This window comes from Sinocyclocheilus grahami, unplaced genomic scaffold, assembly GCF_001515645.1.
Source record: "Sinocyclocheilus grahami isolate Dianchi unplaced genomic scaffold, SAMN03320097.WGS_v1.1 scaffold249.1, whole genome shotgun sequence".
Lineage (NCBI taxonomy): Eukaryota > Metazoa > Chordata > Actinopteri > Cypriniformes > Cyprinidae > Sinocyclocheilus > Sinocyclocheilus grahami.
The window spans coordinates 588,648-610,370 of NW_015505428.1; the positions used below are offsets into that span (position 1 = coordinate 588,648).

Sequence of the window (21,723 nt, forward strand, 5' to 3'; positions counted from 1 at the left end):
CTTCTCTTTCTCTCTCTCTCTCTCTCTCTCTCTCTCTCTCTCTCTCTCTCTCTCTCTCTCTCTCTCTCTCTCTCTCTCTCTCTCTCTCTCTCTCTCTCTCTCTCTTTCTCTCTCAAACCCAACAGTTGGGTTAGTCCATATTTGAAACAACCCAGCACTTTTTAGAGTGTAATATAATATAACAGTTAGTATACCTTTTTCCAGAATTCTTTGATGAATAGAAAGTTTGTAATCTTTAGTAACATTCTAAATGTCTTTACTGTCACTTTTGATCGGTTTAATGCATCCTTGTTGAATAAAAGTATTAATTTCTTTCCAAATAAATAAATGAACAAACAGGTAAATATCTTACTGACTCCATACGTTTGAACTGTAGTGTATAATGCTACAGAAGCTTTCTACTTCAGATGTGAAAGTGGAAAAACTGGGCTGTTGCTCCACAACTGAGATGATATGTGTATGCATGTGTTGACTCCTATCAGACTTTCACATATCAAAGACATTTTGTCCAGCTGAAATATTTATTTGATGAAGGTCAAGGGTCAGCCCAATAAAACAGCTTTCTGTCAGAGATAAGAATGACAACGCACTTTTTCTGATGTGCCGTCCCTTGTTTCTAGAGGCTGTGTTTATTATCTGCATTTAGAGGAAATACACAAGCAATACTGCAACATAAAAGACAATGAGCACATGCATTTTACGCATAAAGCAATTTGGACCGTACACTGGTCATATGAAGTAAAATCATCACTTGGGTGGTAATAAACTGTATATCCCCCCATTCATATCTCTTTATCTCTGTCCATGCTTGTGTGATGAGACATAAATGGTAATGAGACTTTGTAAGGACCATCAGGAGGACAATATGGAAAACAGCCACCGCACTGTTGTGTTTGGCTTCTAGGACACAAATGCTAGTTTAACATTTAGACACAAACAGTGAATACCATTCCTTCTAGAGAGAGAGAGAGCGAGCAGGAGAGCTGGTGATGGCACTGCAGAATTCACTCCATTAGACTCACTTGTGCCATTTTGGAAATCACCAAATACTCGTGTGCACGCTTAGGCCTCACTTTTTCTGATGTGCCGTCCCTTGTTTCTAGAGGCTGTGTTTATTATCTGCGTTTAGAGGAAATACACAAGCAATACTGCAACATATAAGACAATGAGCACATGCATTTTACGCATATAGCAATTTGGACCGTACACTGGTCATATGACGTAAAATCATCACTTGGGTGGTAATAAACTGTATATCCCCCCCATTCATATCTCTTTATCTCTGTCCATGCTTGTGTGATGAGACATAAATGGTAATGAGACTTTGTAAGGACCATCAGGAGGACAATATGGAAAACAGCCACCGCACTGTTGTGTTTGGCTTCCAGGACACAAATGCTAGTTTAACATTTAGACACAAACAGTGAATACCATTCCTTCTAGAGAGAGAGAGAGCGAGCAGGAGAGCTGGTGATGGCACTGCAGAATTCACTCCATTAGACTCACTTGTGCCATTTTGGAAATCACCAAATACTCGTGTGCACGCTTAGGCCTGGAGCTTGAACACTTTTAGTCATGAACATTTTAGGGTTTTGTAGACAACACAAAGTCAGAGTTTTTCATTTGCCGTGTTAAGTTTCAAGTTAAGTTTCTGAGTTCTACGGCTCACAAGATCCCAGGAACCATTTGATTCTCTTGTCTATATTAGGGCTGTGTTACAGCAGGTTGTGCTTATTTTCAGCACAACATTGCTTCACGGTTAAGTGCCTGGAATAGCAAAGGATTTTGTGCCAAGTAATGCTTTAAATGCTTTTTATATCTTAGTTATTGTTCTCTGTATATATCCATTCATTGGCTCAATGCAGATGAGTGCATTCTAGAATTAAATGGATGCAAAAACTAAAAAGTATTTTTGATTTACATGGAATTTAATTGCAATGACATAAGCAAAACAAATGGTCTGTTATATATATATAGTAAATATGTACACACACACACACACACACACACACACATACCGTATATATTTACATTCTAAAAACCCCTGACCCTCTAACACTTGCACTCTCTATTCTATTTCTATTTTTACTACTTGTCTTTTTTTATTCTATCTACTTGTTTTCTTTTTATTTATTATATTAAAAAACCCTTGCTATGTGTACTGCGTTAGATTAACCAGGACTTGTCACAGCACTTACATATTATTGCTCTGTAGTTGGTTTTGATTGCTTATATTGTCCTCATTTGTAAGTCATTTTGGATAAAAGCGTCTGCAAAATGACTAAATGTAAATATATATTCAAACAAATTCTCACTATAAACTAGTTGTTTATTAGCATGCATGTTGGCTGTTTATTACTACTTATAAAGTACATATGAATGCCTTATCCTGCATGATCATATTCACATACCTTAACTTAAAAACTACAATTAGGAGTTTATTGAGACAAGGTCAGACAGCCCCTCTGCACCTTTCTATTTCCATTGTGGAGAAACAGAAATGTTATCAAGCATGCAAGTGTGGCTCTGATCACTTAAAAGCTGGTTCTGTCAGCATGCTTTGACATGACTCTGACAGTCCCACACTGAAGAGACTGGTACAGATCCTCCTCGAAGTACATCTGAACAAGACAGCAGAGTCAGGTGGACTGCAGCTCTTCCAGCACAGGTTCACACTAGAAGCCAGCAGGAACGCTGAATCCTTGGAAACTGAGGAAGCAAAAAAAAGGCATAAGAGGAGGAGGAGGAGGAGGGGGAGGCGTGGGACCTCCCGTGTGTCAAGTGCACTTCAAGTCCAGGGTTTTGAGCAAACGGTGGGGCACTGCCTCCTCGACGGGACCCAGCAGACACCAAGTAAGACATAAACCTGCTCCAAATCTGTCCTTCAGCAGCTGTCTTTGTCTGTATCTGTCTCTGCTTTCTTTTTCTACTGTTATCTAATGTTACCTTACAAAAGAAATGTAATAAACATCGGAATACTTTAAATACTTAATATATTATCTTACATATCCAATAGAGTGAATTTTAACAATATAAGCTCTAAGCCTGGAGCACAAAAGCAGTGTTAAGTCGCTGGGGTATATTTGTAGCAATAACCAACAATACATAGAGTATTGGTCAAAATTATAGATTTTTCTTTTATGCCAAAAATCATTAGGATATTAAGTAAAGATCGTGTTCCATGAAGATATTTTGTAAATCTCCTACCGTAAATATATACAAACTTAATGTTTGATTAGTAATATGCATTGCTAAGAACTTAATTTGAACAACTTTAAAGATGATTTTCTCAATATTTAGATTTTTTTTGCACCCTCAGATTATTGCACCAAATATTGTCCTATCTTAACAACCCATACATCAATGGAAAGCGTATTTGTTCAGCTTTCAGATGATGTATAAATCTCAATTTTGAAAAATTGACACTTAAGACTGGTTTTGTGTTCCAGGGTCACACATGTGCTCACATACTGAAACACTCAAGGATTTTTAGGTTTTGCTATTGGGGCCAGTTACATAAACATAGCCAACTAAGTTTAACCAACTAACAGACAAATCTACCTTTTTGTAATCAACTTAAAAAAAGTTATGACTAAGAAAAGGAATTCGGTGACTATAGTTTAAGTAGTTAATGCAACCGGCCCCTGTTGGTCTAATATGCAATTAAAAGCACAAAGTTTTGATTTTTCTCTTAAATTGCTCACCCTTTGTCAATACTAGTAATGGTTTGGGAAGGATGAGGCAAGTCATATGCTAAACCAGCATCAGAGAGATACTTCAATAAGAGTGTGTCCCTGCAGTAGTCCTCAGGACACAGGTTTGATAGGCACCAGCATGTGTCAGTAGAGATTTGTCATACGATCCCTCATTGAGAAGACCTGACTCGTTAAATAGTGGACCCCACCTCTCCTCTCTCTCTCTCTCTCTCTTTCCACCACAGAGCATGACACAGTTTGCACAGATACCCCCTTTAGCCAAGGGGTTTTATGACGTCTCACAATGTTTGTTCACCTAAAAAGCCTTTAGTAAGTCAGGGTGCTTTGGACTAAGCTGACTGTTAGATAAGCTCTAAGCCTGGAGCACAAAAGCAGTGTTAAGTCGCTGGGGGATATTTGTAGCAATAACCAACAATACATAGAGTATTGGTCAAAATTATAGATTTTTCTTTTATGCCAAAAATCATTAGGATATTAAGTAAAGATCGTGTTCCATGAAGATATTTTGTAAATCTCCTACCGTAAATATATACAAACTTAATGTTTGATTAGTAATATGCATTGCTAAGAACTTAATTTGAACAACTTTAAAGATGATTTTCTCAATATTTAGATTTTTTTTGCACCCTCAGATTATTGCACCAAATATTGTCCTATCTTAACAACCCATACATCAATGGAAAGCGTATTTGTTCAGCTTTCAGATGATGTATAAATCTCAATTTTGAAAAATTAACACTTAAGACTGGTTTTGTGCTCCAGGGTCACACATGTGCTCACATACTGAAACACTCAAGGATTTTTAGGTTTTGCTATTGGGGCCAGTTACATAAACATAGCCAACTAAGTTTAACCAACTAACAGACAAATCTACCTTTTTGTAATCAACTTTTAAAAAAAAGTTATGACTAAGAAAAGGAATTCGGTGACTACAGTTTAAGTAGTTAATGCAACCGGCCCCTGTTGGTCTAATATGCAATTAAAAGCACAAAGTTTAGCTTTTTCTCTTAAATTGCTCACCCGTTGTCAATACTAGTAATGGTTTGGGAAGGATGAGGCAAGTCATATGCTAAACCAGCATCAGAGAGATACTTCAATAAGAGTGTGTCCCTGCAGTAGTCCTCAGGACACAGGTTTGATAGGCACCAGCATGTGTCAGTAGAGATTTGTCATACGATCCCTCATTGAGAAGACCTGACTCGTTAAATAGTGGACCCCACCTCTCCTCTCTCTCTCTCTCTCTCTTTCCACCACAGAGCATGACACAGTTTGCACAGATACCCCCTTTAGCCAAGGGGTTTTATGACGTCTCACAATGTTTGTTCACCTAAAAAGCCTTTAGTAAGTCAGGGTGCTTTGGACTAAGCTGACTGTTAGAAAGCCAAGTGTAAGCATTAGAATTTTTTTTTTTTACAACGTTAAAAGATAGATTGCCTGGATTTATAGCGTAAGTGTGTGCTCATTTTCTAATAATTTGAGGGATGCTTATTTCTTATTTGAAAGCTGCATTTGAATACACTTAAATTTAGAAAATGAACAATTGTATTCTGATAATAACGTTGGATTGAGCTGTGTGAGAAAGTTGGATTTGGATGTAAATGATGCAGCTGGAATTGTTTCGATGCTATCTGATTAATGAGGCAAGATTAGTTGACTTAATCTTAAATTAGTATATGGTTAAAGCTTTAATGAGTCAGCTAACAATGTTCTTCTGAGGCTTGTGTGATGATGTTTTGATGGATTTATTAAGATGTGCAGAGAAATTCAACACTATAAACTGATAAAAACTAAATGCCACTTCAATAAAAATGTCAAAATTGCTTAATAATACCTTATCTTTTAAAATAATAGCTGGTGTTTATTAATAATGACAGAGGGAATGTATTAACCATGATTATTATGAGATGATAACACCATGATCCCATGTTGTTAATCTGGTCAATTTCTAAATAATTCCTGCAGTGTTTTGTGGAATTGCATTCTTCATATTTCTCATGCAATTTACTATATTTCCTTGTTCTACATTTACCTTCACAGGACTAAGATGGAGTGAGGCAGCTGAAAAAAAGCCAACTCTGAAGTGTAAACATAACATAAAAAGAAGAGCGAGTTGATGTTCAAGAAGTGTCTAAAAAAGGTTCACATGGTACGGATTCTGGGTGACAGATTTCAGGACGGACTTCAGATTGCCACAAAAAATAGATTCTGAGAAGAATACGGCTCCTTCAGTGCTCAGAACCACGGTACTGCTTTGAGCAAAACAGAATTTCAAAGTACAGACCGAGTCAAACGTGGAAACAATGGAGCATCTTCCACAGACTAAAGGAAAGGGAGCCTTAATGTTTGCCCAGAGGCGTCAAAGGATGGATGAGCTTTCCGAGGAGCAAGAGGGAATGAGACTAAAAGGCTCGCCACTGCATGCACCTGTTAAGCCTCCTCCGCAGGAACAAAGTACACAAGCCCCTCAAGATATCTATGTAAGGCAACAGCAACCATTTCAGCAACAGATGTTACCACAATCAGCAAACGGTATGAATGGCCACCAAGGTTCAGCCGTTCCCAGATCCCTCGTCTCCAACAGAACTGCGAAGCCCTTCACGGGTGGCCATAATCAAGGACAAAAAAGTTTTTCACCAGTCAAAGGCATCTCAAGCCCTACACCTAAGAAACCTGAAAACATATTCAAGGTTCCCGTTCCAGTAAACACAACTCCACAGGTTTGGTCCCCCACCTCAGACATCATTGCTTCACGTGATGAACGTGTCACCATACCTGCAATTAAAACAGGGATCCTGCCAGAAACTAAACGGAGAGGAGCAAACAAGACAGACTCGAAAGAGATGCCTCCGCTTCAGAAAAAAGGCAAGCAGAAGTCCTTAACAGAGTCTGTTGCAGAAGACGACTTTCTCAGTCTGGGTGCTGAAGCATGCAATTTCATGCAAGCTCCGAGGATCAAGCAGAAAAACCCTCCACCTGTCCTACCCAAACCTGTCATCAACCCAGCTTGCCCTCCTTGGTCCGCAGAGCGCTTTCAGAGTCCCCTCGCACCATCAAGTTCAGTTCCAGCTATGGGACACACCCAGGTGCATGCAGTACCCCAACAAAGCCCACCAAACCTCTATCAATCAGCCTGGACTCCAGAACCGAGTCATGCACAACACACACCAGCTTCACTGCGTGCTGGTCAGTCTAAAACATCGCGGATTAGCTCACAAAATGATGGTAACTCTGTTGCTTCTTGCCCACCTCAACACCTCAACACATACGTTCAGGCATCTAAATCATTTCCTAAAGGTTATTCATCAGATGCAGGTGCTTCTGAGGGGCTGAACCTTAAAGGAAAAGGAGCTGAACTCTTTGCTCGGAGACAGTCCCGTATGAACAAATTTGTGGTGGATGATGAGACCGTGCGAGCCAGCAAGGCCAGATCATCCTCGCCGACACTTTCAATGCCAAGCACCTGGAAACACTCTTCTAACGTCCGTTCCCGACCTCCTGTATCCTACAATCCTATTTTGTCTCCTTTTTATCCCCTTGCGGCGGTCAAACAACCCCCTCCTGCAACTAGTGCAAAGATGAAGCCTAAAGCAAACAAAGAGAAGACGAATCCACCACCCAAGCATCTCAATGTTCTGGATGTCATGAAACATCAGCCTTACCAGCTGAATTCCTCGCTTTTCACCTACAACTCCATTATAGAGTCTAAGCAGACTTCTGCTCAAACCCCTGCCAGTTTTCAACCCCAGTCCCTTGCTTGTGAGCCATCGGCAGCGCTCTCTCGCTCCCTAAATAGTTCGCAGTCAGTTAAGCAAAATCTGGTAAGTGTGCCTTACCCCTATGTCCCTCAGTCTGCATCAAATGAGGCCACCATTACTCCACAACAGTCACATGGCAAACAACTAACCATGCGCGATAGCTACAGAAACAAAGGCCTCTCAAACGCCTGCATGCCTTCTGCAAGCTCTGAAGGCAATGTCTGTGTAGGGTCCTCTTTACCCGTGAATAATGAATACGCTTCACGGTGTGCAATACCAGTGGCTCCAAGACCAAAGTTTTCGGCTAAAAAAACAAACACTAGAGGCAAGCAATGGAAACCAGTCATTATGCAGCGTTAACTAAGTTTTAAAGGGATTATGGCATGTTTCTTGGGTAACACTTTAGATTAGGGAACACATATTCACGACTGACTAAGAGTTTCCCCTCAATAGACGCCTCATTTGCTGCTTATTGATAGTAAGTAAGGTAGTATATGCAATATGCAAGTAATATGCATGCTAGTAAGCAACGAGTTAACAGCAAATAGTGTTCACTAATCTAAAGTGTTACTTGAGATTCACTTATAATGTTAGTAAAGTTTTTTTTGCACAAACAACAGTATATATGCAAAACGAGTTGTTTTGGCAGATTGAAAAAGTGCTGTTTTTGCATATATAATGATTTTTGAACATTTTTATAGCGCAATCACCACTAATATATCAAAAGATCAAAGAAAAATGGTTTCCTCATTCGTTCCAGATCAATGCACAAGATATGATTTCCATGCATTATATAAGAGTTCTACAATTTATTATTTCAGAATTATTTCAATGTGATATGTTTCCACATTAATGACAGTTATTTTGTGTTTTTAAAAAAATAGAAAATCTGTTTGATATTTTCTCTTTTTTGTGTCAAGCAACACAACACATTCACCATATTATGCCAAGTGGGCCTGGATGATAAACTTGCGATTTTTGCCAGCCACATTGTCTAAGCAACAATTCAATAATTTGTGTTAAATGCATTAAATGCTAGAGTTTCAGATCAATATACTAGATCTCCCCTCGGATTGAGCCTCCTTTGCAATTCTGTCAGACCTCCAGATCAGTTGTTGTTAGTGAGGAAAACCTTTCTCAGATGGTTTAAAGGCATAGTTATATTTTTTTCTTGTGGATATTCTCTTTTGGGCATTTCAAGTTAATCTAAAAATATAATTCAGAATACTTCATTCGTATTATGTGCTGTTCAGATACAGTGAACAAAGGACGGGCAGTGTTGGGGAAAGTTACTTTTAAAAGTAATGCATTACAATATTGCGTTACTTTTTATGGAAAGTAATGCGTTACGTTACTTTTGCATTACTTGTTAAATCTGGACAGGGCTTGCTTGTTTGTTTTTAAAATAAAAAAGTTATATTTTTGGCAAATATAAAAGCTTTTCACACCAAAAGTGAAATGAATAAGCCTCAGGCTGAAGGGAAAGTACAGTAGAATGCAGAAGAACACACTTCAGCAATAAACAAAGACACACAAATGTTCGTCTAGAGTAATTTGTGCTTATTAGTACGCTTGAACTGGATCATCGAAGCTCAGAAGCTAATAGAATGGGATTAAATACATAAAGGATATTTGTGTTGTTTAACATTTAATTATTGCAGGTTTGCGTCATATTCTGAGTTGCATTATTTTTATTCATTTTGAGGAATACTGAATCTGTGTTTTTTTGTGTGAGAGAGACGAATTAATGCATATTCATATTTATTTTAGAGCTACAGTAACATCTTCTGATTTCTCTCAGCATGGCAACACCAGAGCTGTCAGTCAATAAAATGGAAACAAAGTAACTTGCGTTACTTATTTGAAAAAGTAACTCAGATATTCTCTTGTAAATTAAAAAGTAATGTGTTACTTTACTAGTTACTTGAAGAAAGTAATCTGATTACGTAACTCGCGTTACTTGTAATGCGTTACCCCCAACACTGAGGACGGGTGTACAGAATACTCATTCAAATATCATTCTGAACTATGTTACTTCTGTTCTTCTTTCCTCTTGTAATTTAGAAACTATTGCACTTTTCTTTAATAAATATTCCCATCAGCTCTGTCTCATGCTTTCTGTGCTTTCATTTCTGTATTTTTTCTTTGCACTTTCTTGTATTTCCATGTTACCAATGCTACTCTTTCTGCCTTCTCTCTGGTAAAGTCCTACAAAGACCAGTCCATACATGGAAAAATGCACTATATTTTCCATCAGTGTAATACAAATAAAAATACACCTCAATACTACATAACACAGAAGACTTTAAACAAACTCAAATGATGAGATATCGTGAACAGTTCTGTCAGATTAGTTCTGTTCTTCTCAGATTGTTGATATACTCTTGCAGTGGGTTGTGGGCTGTGTTTCTCTTAACTCTGCACATAGCTCATTATATAAATAGCTCTTGCTCCACCATGTTTGAAACACACAAACCCTATTAAGACACCACTTCTGCTTAGAAATCTGATAGGTCTTACACTTCTGAACTAGTCAAGTGCCTTTAACCAGAGGTAAGTGCTGAAATATCCCCCAACTCAACTCCAAGCTGAATAGAAAAATCATGTTTTAATAACAACGCTTGAGGACAGCAGTACTGTCTGACAGAGGTGATAATTAGACACACAGGTTGCAACTTCTGAAGCAATCATTTGGAAACCTTCCCAAACTGAGAAACTTCTCCCGAATGTCTCTCTTATCAATGCCATTTTAGCAGGAGTCTAGCTTTCATGTCTCGGAGTTTGAAGAGTGCAACTGCACCGAAAAATGTTTTGATGGTATCTAATTATAACCCAGAATTAATCCTGTGCCAACCAACCCTGACCTCCCCTGAACCAAAATTAGCAATGTCTCTAAATAGCATTTACAGGCATGTCCAGAAGAGGGCAGTCTACATTTTCATTTATTAGTGTGACGTAAAAAGTATTGTGAGAAACACAACAGCCACAAGAGCTTCTTTGTGTTGCAAACTAAAACTTGTGATTATTTGCTCGTGAGTCAAATAATGTGTACTGTTCAAAGTGTGCATGCTTATCTTTCTTTCTCTGTGTAGGGATTCAGCAGGAGCCGTTCCTTGTCTTTCCCTCAGAGACTGTTCTCTGTGTCTCCCGCTTCTCCTGTGTCCACCCCAGGTGTCCTTTCAACACGTGAATCACTGAGCAGGCAATATCCGTGGGTGGAACAGCCCTCCGAGGCGGTTTCTCAAAGCTCCTTTGGTCCTGAAGAGTCCAAAATCTCTGCTACTCATAGAAAATCACTACCAGAAACGGCAGCAGAATGGAAGCAAAGAGTGTTGTACGAGTCTTCCGGTGGCCCTCAAGAGATGGGGCCCGTAATAGCTGTTACATCCCCTGCCAACAGCTTTACTTCAGCGCACTTCCATACTTCACAGCCTCCGGTGACCAGCGAAAGGTACAGCAGGGGTAGTTCTCTGCCTCATCATATCACACTTCACACAAACTATCCACAGTCACAAAGAGTCAGTTGGAAACTTGAATCAAATTAGTATTTTGATTGATCAAATTAAGTCACAGTGTGTGTGTGTACATATGCACACACCAAAAGTTTGGGATCAGTGTTATGTTTCTTAAAGGCGCTTATGCTCATCAAGGTTGCATTTATTTAATAAAAATACAGAAAAAATACAGTAAAATGTGAAATATTATTATAAATTTAAACAAACTGTTTTTTGTGTGAATATCTATTAAACTGTAATTTATTTCTGTGATGAAAGCTGAATTTTCATCATCGTTACTCCAGTCTTCAGTGCCACATGATCTTCAGAAATCAGTATAATACGTGACCCTGGAGCACAAAACCAGTCTTAAGGGTAAATTTTTCAAAATTGAGATTTATTCATCACATGAAAGCTGAATAATTAAGCTTTCCATTGATGTATGGTTTGTTATGATAGGATAAAAAAATATTGAGAAAATCATCTTTAAAGTTGTCCAAATGAAGTTCTTAGCTGACAGAGGTGATAATTAGACACACAGGTTGCAACTTCTGAAGCATTCATTTGGAAACCTTCCCAAACTGAGAAACTTCTCCCGAACGTCTCTCTTATCAATGCCATTTTAGCAGGAGTCTAGCTTTCATGTCTCAGAGTTTGAAGAGTGCAACTGCACCGAAAAATGTTTTGATGGTATCTAATTATAACCCAGAATTAATCCTCTGCCAACCAACCCTGACCTCCCCTGAACCAAAATTAGCAATGTCTTTATGTTTCTTAAAGGCGCTTATGCTCATCAAGGTTGCATTTATTTAATAAAAATACAGAAAAAATACAGTAAAATGTGAAATATTATTATAAATTTAAACAAACTGTTTTTTGTGTGAATATCTATTAAACTGTAATTTATTTCTGTGATGAAAGCTGAATTTTCATCATCGTTACTCCAGTCTTCAGTGCCACATGATCTTCAGAAATCAGTATAATACGTGACCCTGGAGCACAAAACCAGTCTTAAGGGTCAATTTTTCAAAATTGAGATTTATTCATCACATGAAAGCTGAATAATTAAGCTTTCCATTGATGTATGGTTTGTTATGATAGGATAAAAAAATATTGAGAAAATCATCTTTAAAGTTGTCCAAATGAAGTTCTTAGCAATGCATATTACTAATCAAACATTAAGTTTTGATATATTTACAGTAGGAAATTTACTAAATATCTTCACTGAACATGATCTTTACTTAATATCCTAATGATTTTTGGCATAAAAGAGAAATGTATAATTGTGACCCATACAATGTATTGTTGGCTATTGCTACAAATATCCCCCAGCGACTTAACACTGCTTTTGTGCTGCAGGCTCACATATGCTGATTTATTATCAGTAGTTTCTTAAAGGCGCTTATGCTCATCAAGGTTGCATTTATTTAATAAAAATACAGAAAAAATACAGTAAAATGTGAAATATTATTATAAATTTAAACAAACTGTTTTTTGTGTGAATATCTATTAAACTGTAATTTATTTCTGTGATGAAAGCTGAATTTTCATCATCGTTACTCCAGTCTTCAGTGCCACATGATCTTCAGAAATCAGTATAATACGTGACCCTGGAGCACAAAACCAGTCTTAAGGGTCAATTTTTCAAAATTGAGATTTATTCATCACATGAAAGCTGAATAATTAAGCTTTCCATTGATGTATGGTTTGTTATGATAGGATAAAAAAATATTGAGAAAATCATCTTTAAAGTTGTCCAAATGAAGTTCTTAGCAATGCATATTACTAATCAAACATTAAGTTTTGATATATTTACGGTAGGAAATTTACTAAATATCTTCACTGAACATGATCTTTACTTAATATCTTAATGATTTTTAGCATAAAAGAGAAATGTATAATTTTGACCCATACAATGTATTGTTGGCTATTGCTACAAATATCCCCCAGCGACTTAACACTGCTTTTGTGCTGCAGGCTCACATATGCTGATTTATTATCAGTATTGAAAATGATTTTCCACTCCAGTTGCTGTGAAGCTCCAAGAGGCCGAAAATAACCTTAAACAACATAACATTTTTAAGCATAATAACATAAACTTAAAAAATAAAATGTTTAAGCACTGAATGACACCAGATTTAACAAAAATAGCACTTTAGAGAAACTGAGCATTACTTGCATAGATATTTTAACGCTAGACTCGCTATATACATGTGTGTACATATTCAGTCAAATCTGGACTGAGTGGGTGTGGAATGAAACTCAGTCTGTGCAGACCTTTGCTCTACATTATGTTATCAGTTTACAGTATGTTGTTGGCCTAACATTCTTAATATTATTAAATAACCTAAATAAGTTTTTAATTACCTTGCAGACCCCTTGAAAGTTTGCTGAGGCCCTCTTGTTGAGAACCGATTATTAATGAAAAAGCGCTCATTATAGTGTATTTATACAGTATTATTATATTCATACACATTACACATTCTACACTACCTGAGCACAATAGTTTTTTCTTTAGTGGAGTAGATTAGTTGTATTTGTGTAACCGTGTACAGTTAATCTAGTTAGTTGTGACAAGCGCAGTCAGTATGCAACAGTGATTACTCTGAACTACTGATGGGATTTAGATCACTCCCGAACAACATGTTTCAATAAATCATTATTATTTTTTAAACTTATCAGAAATGATGGAAGTGTGATCTTTTCACTGTGTTGCCTTTGAGTCTCTGATTATGTTTTTATCTCTGATAGTGTGACTTGATCTTATGTTTCTAGACTCTCACTTGATCAAGTTCATCTTAATATTTCATTGCTGTTTGTGGTGTACACAGACACACGAATGTTTATTTCTTTACCGTGTAAGTCAATGTGTGAATTGATAACTAACTCTAGAAACAGCACAGATTATTATTTCTATCTGAATGAACCTCAGCAACCAGCATGCACATTCTATATTTTAGAAAGCTTGATAATCCTTTTGAAATCCAAACCACAAACTATCTGAAAGTCTCTCATCTATCATAACATTCATCAAGCTGTTCCCGAAAGAGAGTTTTATTAATGCATGATGACTGAAAAATCTGTCACTGTTGTATATACCAATGTTTACTATAGTATACCACCATTTGAGTCTATCAGATCTTTTTAAAAACTATAAAGCTGCAAAATGGATTATTTAGATTTTCTCCTGGAGCAGACAAGGATCTCATCAGGATGATGTGTTATGTAACAAGACATTGTATGGAAAGAGAAATAGTGAGGTCTACTAAGCCTTAAATGACCCAGCCTGTGAAACAATTGCACACACAAAGTACTCGCTCTCAGATTTTGCACACTTTATTCTCATGCATACAGACAGTTCTCCCCCCTCCGTACCATAGCATTGTGAGAGGTTTGAGAGCTGAACACAGCTAAAATTAGCCTATTGATGTAAGCTGGTGTTCCACTAACACCCGCACACACCCCAGTGCAAGTCAATAAGAGTGCGAGACAAGGACAAATCGGGCCGGATCGATCTACCTAAAGTACCCTCTTCCTCTGTACAGGTAGAACTCAAGACACACGCGGATCTAACAGGTAAGACAATGGCCTTCCTTGAGAGACTGAGTGCAGTGTGGGCATAAAGATAACGATAACAATGTTGGGGTTGTGGACACTTAAACTGTGATAACAAAACCTAGATACACAGAGATGTGTTTTAGATCTCATGATGGATAAATGTGCACATGATAATGGAAAGATGACTAAAACAGAAGCCCTAACAAAAGAACATTAAACTGAAAGTGATTGTTTAGGAATCTCTTTCTGATCTGATTTTTTTTTTATTGTGACAGCAATACAAGTAGATACTGATAATATTGTGTTACCATTAAAAAACTAGAATACCAGTTTATCTACACAAGCATTGCTAGCAATGTTACCAAACAAGAGAATTCAGAGATCGACCTTTTTGAATTTTTCAATGAGAGCAGCTAGTTAAGGATGGAATGGCAAGGCCGTGTGAATTGTGCAAAGAAAGTTTCTTTTGGCTTTGATCAGCCTCAGTAACCCAATCTACACCCTGGACAAAATGTTCTGTCACCAGCTCATGCTTCATGAGATTTGTGATCCTGGAGAACAAAAGCAGTGTTGAGTCGCTGGGGGATATTTGTAGCAATAGCCAACAATACATTGTATGGGTCACAATTATACATTTCTCTTTTATGCCAAAAATCATTAGGATATTAAGTAAAGATCATGTTCCATGAAGATATTTTGTAAATCTCCTACCGTAAATATATCAAAACTTAATGTTTGATTAGTAATATGCATTGCTAAGAACTTCATTTGAACAACTTTAAAGATGATTTTCTCAATATTTAGATTTTTTTGCACCCTCAGATTCCAGATTTTCAAATAGTTGTATCTCAGCCAAATATTGTCCGATCCTAACAAGCATATTTATTCAGCTTTTAGCTGATGTGTAAATCTCAATTTTGAAAAATTGACACTTAAGACTGGTTTTGTGCTCCAGGGTCACAAATACATATATTTGATTCTTTTATTCTCGTCTAGCAGAGTGCCGGTGTTTGATAAGGATGTTCCACCTGACTCATGACACAGAAATGCATTTTCCTTCAATTTGCAGCCCAAATATGTGAAATGTGTCGTAATGGCTGATCATGTGCAGATGATTTTAGTTCTTAATTCAGTTGTGCATTCATCTGGATTGCTTGTATAGACTGCATGTGTGTGTGTGTGTGTGTGTTTATGGTGGGTTCTTCTGTTAAATGTTGTTTTCTTGCCCTCATATAGTCAGTGAGCTGAGGGTCTGGTCCGTGTGCAGACAGGCGTCTCTGACAGCTGCTCTGTCTCCAGCATGTCAGTTTGAGCTTCCAGCGAGAGCGTTGCGAGCGGCCTGTCCTGCGGCGCAGCTGTGCTCTGACTCCACGGGCTGCATTCGTATTCAAATCCTCCAGCTCGTGCTGCAGATGTGCCTCTAACGTCTCAGACGCTCGTAACGCAGCGTACTTCACTGGATTATCTCACATTAGTGCTCGAACATTTGCATTTACAGCCCTTCTCTTCTGCAGTCTGACTCTCGGGTCTTACACAAGCATTCTGCTGTGCATTTACTGCAATGCGTTCCTCAAAGATGTTTATAATAACAACACACTATAATATTCATTACAATTTGTTTTTGATAAATGTAGTACATTTTTAACAATTTCAGCCTTTTGGAGGTGAGAATAACTAGAAATTACTATATTTCCGTGACTTCTAATTTTTATTTCTTTTCAAGTCTCAAAAATGACCATTTTAGACTCTCAGAAGCTGTTAGTTCAAATACATTTCAAACAAATCCAGTGTACTCGATTTATTCATGCACTAAAAATTCAGCGTTCTTGCACTTTTTGGCCAATAATTTATTAAAAATGTTTTGTTTGTTTTACTTGAGTGTGTGTGTGTGTGTGTGAGAGTGTGTGTGTGTGTGAGTGTGTGTGTTATTGAGACATCATTCAGTAAACATTAATGATGCCAAAAATGAATGCTTTCTATTCTAAATATCAAGTTACGTTTGGAATCTGGTTTTGGAAATGTACAGAATAACGTCATGGGCATAGCTGAAAAGCTCCTGCAGCAATAACGTGACATACACCCTTTAATAAAACATTCATAACCATCATATTTAACCTTTTAATAATGAATTCACCAGTTTCTATTAAGATTGAATGATTTGTCATGTGACCTTTCATAGAATGTGTGTCTAACACAGGAATCCAGACTATAACCTTTTGTACTTTTGGTTTCTTTATGCCATGATATATGATATGTTGTGTGAATAAATTAAATGACTGTATGTGTTCAAATATGAATCATATGAAGCATCAGTAAAAGTTTACTTCATAATAACTTTCATACCACTCACTGTAATAATATTATATATATATAATCTTACAAGGAAGAAAACAAGAGCATGAATTAATGAAGATCTATTTTAAATTTGTCCTTCAATACAAATACATTGTTTCTGTTCTTGCACTCCGACACAGATATATCATCACCGAGTTGCATAAGAACAGCCATATTCCACCTGAACAATACATAGCATCTCAGGACTGTACATCTGTAAAATAGCACGTGTGCATATTCATAACACTGTCTATTTTCTCTATATTTTGCACATAACTTCTCAAAACATTTGCACATTCATAATTCCGTCTATTTTCTCTAGGCTATATATTTTTTTATCATCATATAGCTATTATTTTGTTTTAATTTATTGTCTATTCTCTTTATTATTAGTGTTATATTTCATTTCATTACCTTAAATTATATGTATGTCTGCACTTTGTCTGAACTTGTTTCCACTGGAAGCTCCTGACACCAAGACGAATTCCTTGTGTGTGTATAAACAGCTCTTTCTGATTCTGACATTTAAAACACATTTTGAGGTCTAGAAGCAATTGGTACAGTAAAAGTGCTCACATTTTTGGATTTCGATAGGACAATATGTATATATATATATATTGTCCCACATAAAACTTTTAAATATATAGGAGCCATGTATTTGATCATTTATTATTAAGTTATTATAAAGCATTATCTAAGGTTTTATAAATGGCTCTGTTGAATTATTCTGTTATAACACAAATGGTGTGATATTAATGCAGGTGTTACGATGGACCTAGGAAAGAAACTTTCCACTCCAAAAGACATCATGCTGGAGGAACTCTCTCTCCTCTCAAACCGAGGGTCGCGCCTTTTTAAGATGCGGCAGCGGAGATCAGAGAAATACACGTTTGAAAGCATTCAGAATGAAGCCAATGCCATGTTTAATGTAAGTAGCATCTACACAGATACACTGGCTTGGGCTACATGCTTATACTGTGCATAACAAACCATGACATGGCAGCACAAAAGATGCAAATCAATGCAATACATATTGTGGCGCTGATAATACCAATGATATCTAACCTTTCTTCTGATGTGATAAAGGCTCAGATATCTGATTTGATGTTGAACTTGACACTTAACCACTGACGCTGAGCCTAGTAAGACTAAACTGTTAAATAATTGTGATTTGCTCGTTTGAACTACTGTACGTGTGGTTTCTTTGTAAAGCAAGCATGTGCTCAGCTGAATGAATGAATGGCAGCCACACATGGATGATAGCACATGCCACGTGCCTGTGTCCTTCTGAATGTTCCTTCTTTAGGGTCCTACGTCATTTATCACTGTTCAAGTGTGTGTCTCTCTCTCTCTCTCTCTGTGTGTGTGAGTTTGTGTGTGTGTGAGAGAGAGTTTGTGTGTGTGTGTGTGCACCCATTCTCACTACTGTGTTCCAAAATGCATTTGTGCATAAAATGATAGCTTGTTAATGTGTCTCTTAAATGGAGGAGATTGCTCCAAAACAAGGGTCCAAGATCAAGTGAAGCGAATTATTTTAAAGTAAATCATAAATTTTGAAAGGAAAGAATATGAGAATGTGAAAGTGTTCTTCTGGCTGTGACGTGTTGTGATCCTAACTGCTTTGGCTGGAAATAGTGGTGTTGACATGAATTTTCCCTTGACCTCTTAGGTATAAAAGTGTTTTTGTTTAATAATTGTAACAGAGAGTGATAGAAGAGAAGATACCCCTCTCAACATACAAGTGCACTTTGGGGGAATCAAGCATTATGTGCACAGAGATTTTAATCTGTGTCAAATGTAGATCAATTTACCCAACTCAGGAGAAACTGCTGCACAACTTTCACAGCACGATTTTAATAGTGGAACAAAGTCACATTCAGGCCAATTTGTCCACAATGTGAAATTATTTAAATATACGTTTTAATATAAAATTGTTTGTAAAGTTTGCTACACATGCACAATGAGCTACCATCCAAGTTCAAACTGACACTTCATTTCAGAGTGAAAATCAAGTCAATGCAGAAAACACAGAAAATAAAGAACTTGCATCAAAAACACCACCAAACACACCAGATCCCAGAAACCCAGCAAACCCTGAGGACATTGCACCAGGTATGTCAAAATCAGCAATGTTTATAATGCACAAAAAATGGCTTAGAAACAAATTTCAATAAGAAATTGCTGTTGCACTTTATTTTACAGTACGTGTACGAACAGTGTAAGAGAGTACTGATAACATAATGTAACTGCATGGGGTAGGGTTATGTTTAGGGGCAGGCTCAGGGTTAGTACCTAATTACTATAATAAGTACATTGTATGTGCAAGCAGAGCAGGACTGAAAAAAGTGTTACACTTTATTTGAAGGTGTTTTTGTTACAGTGTAACTATACATTTAAGTACTGAGTAATATTAACTGCATGTACTTACTATATGGTTAGGGTAAGGATTTGGGTTTAGCTTAGGGTTAATTGCATGCAAATATGCATACTTAATTGTTATTATAATTGTAAGTACATGCAACATGTGTAACAAGGACACCTTAAAATAAAGTGTTACCGAAAACTGCTACTGCAATTGTTAATATATTTCACAAGTAATTACAAAGAAACATCAAGTAACAGTGAATTAAACTAGACATTTTGGTTTGAAACGGAAATGGTATATTCTTGTAAAACATTCTCCAATAATTGTACTATAGATAAAATGACAGTATGGTAACAAGAACAAGAATTAGCTAATTTTATTTCAAAACGGCTTCATTTGATCAATTTGAATAACATGGTTTATATGAGTTATTAATGGATGTCAGTGGCAGATGATTGCAGTGCTCTTGCTTGTTATCCACACTCACTAGCTTGTAAGATGCTTGCAAAGCCTTGTATCATGTGTGAAAGAGCAAGTGCAATGGATTTGATACATTTAATTTCACATTTAGAATGACTGATTTTACTTTTACACTATTATACAATTATATCCAAAATTTCATCCCAAAATAAAATAACTAAAATGTATTTTATTATTGAAAATTTGTGAAATGCATTTGTATCGTTTGCCTGATGTTTAACATTATATTCACAGTGTTGGAACCTTTGCTTGTATTGTAGCTCAAAAAGTAGTACACACAAACTGTGCAAATAAAATGCATATGTATTTCAAATTTCTGTTGTTGGTGATATATTAAGCATGTATCATTTTGATATATGAGCAATAATGTTAATAATAATAATGTTCCGAATAGTGTTTTCACCACATGTATCTGCACAGTAAATCATCATCATCTAGAACAGTCTCTGGACGAATCAGTCTTAGTTTATAACTAAGAGCCACAGTACACAGACATATCCTCTGACACGGTCTATATTTACAGGAGGCATAAGTAGCCTTGAATTTGACACTCTCTCTCTCTGTGTGCTACAGTTACAGTAAACACAGCGACTTCCAGACAGTCCCCAAATGCTTCCTTTAAGCTCTTCAAGAAAATATGCATGGAAAAACATGAGCCGTTTTACAGTAGAATACTTAAAGCCCATTAAATAATAAATAGCATTAACTACCTACATAGATAACTACCCAACAACAACCAAAACTAATTTAGGAAACACCTGATGTTATGTAACCAACAACAAACCAAACCCTAACCCCAACCTTAGCCGTATAGTAAGTACTTGTAGTTATTTAATAAGTACTTATTTTTGTAATTGTAACAATGTCACTTGAACTTAAGAGTGTATCCCTAATTTATTATGTGTTCAAATCTGAATTACACATTATTTTGTTGATTTAATACTGAATATCTTTTAAATAATAGCTCGAACTATAAGCTATCAGTTCTGGCATTTGCTTTTGCTTGATATTATTAGCGCACAAACACTAATTGCAGTGACTGACACACTATTTTAAAGGTTTATGTATGGGGTTTAAGATTAAGGGATCTAAAATATGCTTATGCATTAATATGTGCTTTATTAGTAGCCTACTAATAAATATGCTACTCATATGCATGCTAATAAGCAACTAGGGTTACACTTTATTTTAAGGTGTCCTTGTTACAGTGTAATTATACATTTAAGTACTGAGTAATATTACTTAGTTGCAGTGACTGACACACTATTTTAAAGCTGATGGAATATTCTTGAGGTCTCGCCTAACCTAATTAAATTATGCTAATTATAGTCAAAAATATACTTCATACAGATTCACATGAAGCTGTATATTAACTGTAAGTGTACTTCAAAACACAGAAAGGTCATGGCAAATATAATCTGCCTGTGTGTAGCACATTGATAAAATCAAGAACAAAATCTAACATATAAAAAGCCCAGTCAGTGTGTATTTGATTTATTTTCAAGGACGTGATTTTCAGTAATTCATTTCACTCAGATCTCTAAATGTTTACATAGCCATCATGACACAAAATAAAATGTGAAAAATATGCTTATACTTTACTCTGGGGGCCAATTCTCACTATTAGCTCTGACTTTTCCCTCAATAAACTCGTGCTGCTTATTAATAGTTAGTAAGGTAGTTGTTAAGTTTATGTATGGGGTTTAGGATTAAGGGATCTAAAATATGCTTATGCATTAATATGTGCTTTATTAGTAGCCTACTAATAAATATGCTACTCATATGCATGCTAATAAGCAACTAGGGTTACACTTTATTTTAAGGTGTCCATGTTACAGTGTAATTATACATTTAAGTACTGAGTAATATTACTTACTATATGGTTAGGGTTACTTGCATGTAATTATGCATAATTAATTGTTATTATAATAGTAAGTACATGTGTAACAAGGACACCTTAAAATAGTAATAATAGTGAGAACTGGTCCCTAAACTGTGACTAAAAATATGTATTTTAATTT

General features: G+C 36.5%; 1 protein-coding gene across 3 annotated transcripts; it reads left to right on the forward strand.

The window, feature by feature from the left end:
- Window positions 1–2,634: 2,634 nt before the first annotated feature.
- synpo2b (synaptopodin 2b) lies at window positions 2,635–21,402 on the forward strand. 3 transcript variants are annotated; one of them, XR_001610539.1, is made up of 3 exons: window positions 2,635–2,853; window positions 5,754–7,953; window positions 21,380–21,402. XR_001610539.1 is itself a non-coding variant. In XM_016289534.1 (2 exons), the coding sequence occupies exon 2, from the start codon at window positions 6,017–6,019 to the stop codon at window positions 7,829–7,831; it is 1,815 nt and encodes a 604-aa protein (XP_016145020.1). In that variant the 5' UTR covers window positions 2,635–2,853; window positions 5,754–6,016; the 3' UTR covers window positions 7,832–7,956. The 3 variants fall into 3 exon arrangements, 1 of the variants encoding a protein (XP_016145020.1); XR_001610540.1 differs by lacking the exon at window positions 2,635–2,853 and adding an exon at window positions 5,117–5,163; XM_016289534.1 differs by lacking the exon at window positions 21,380–21,402 and having other exon boundaries at window positions 5,754–7,956.
- Window positions 21,403–21,723: the final 321 nt, after the last annotated feature.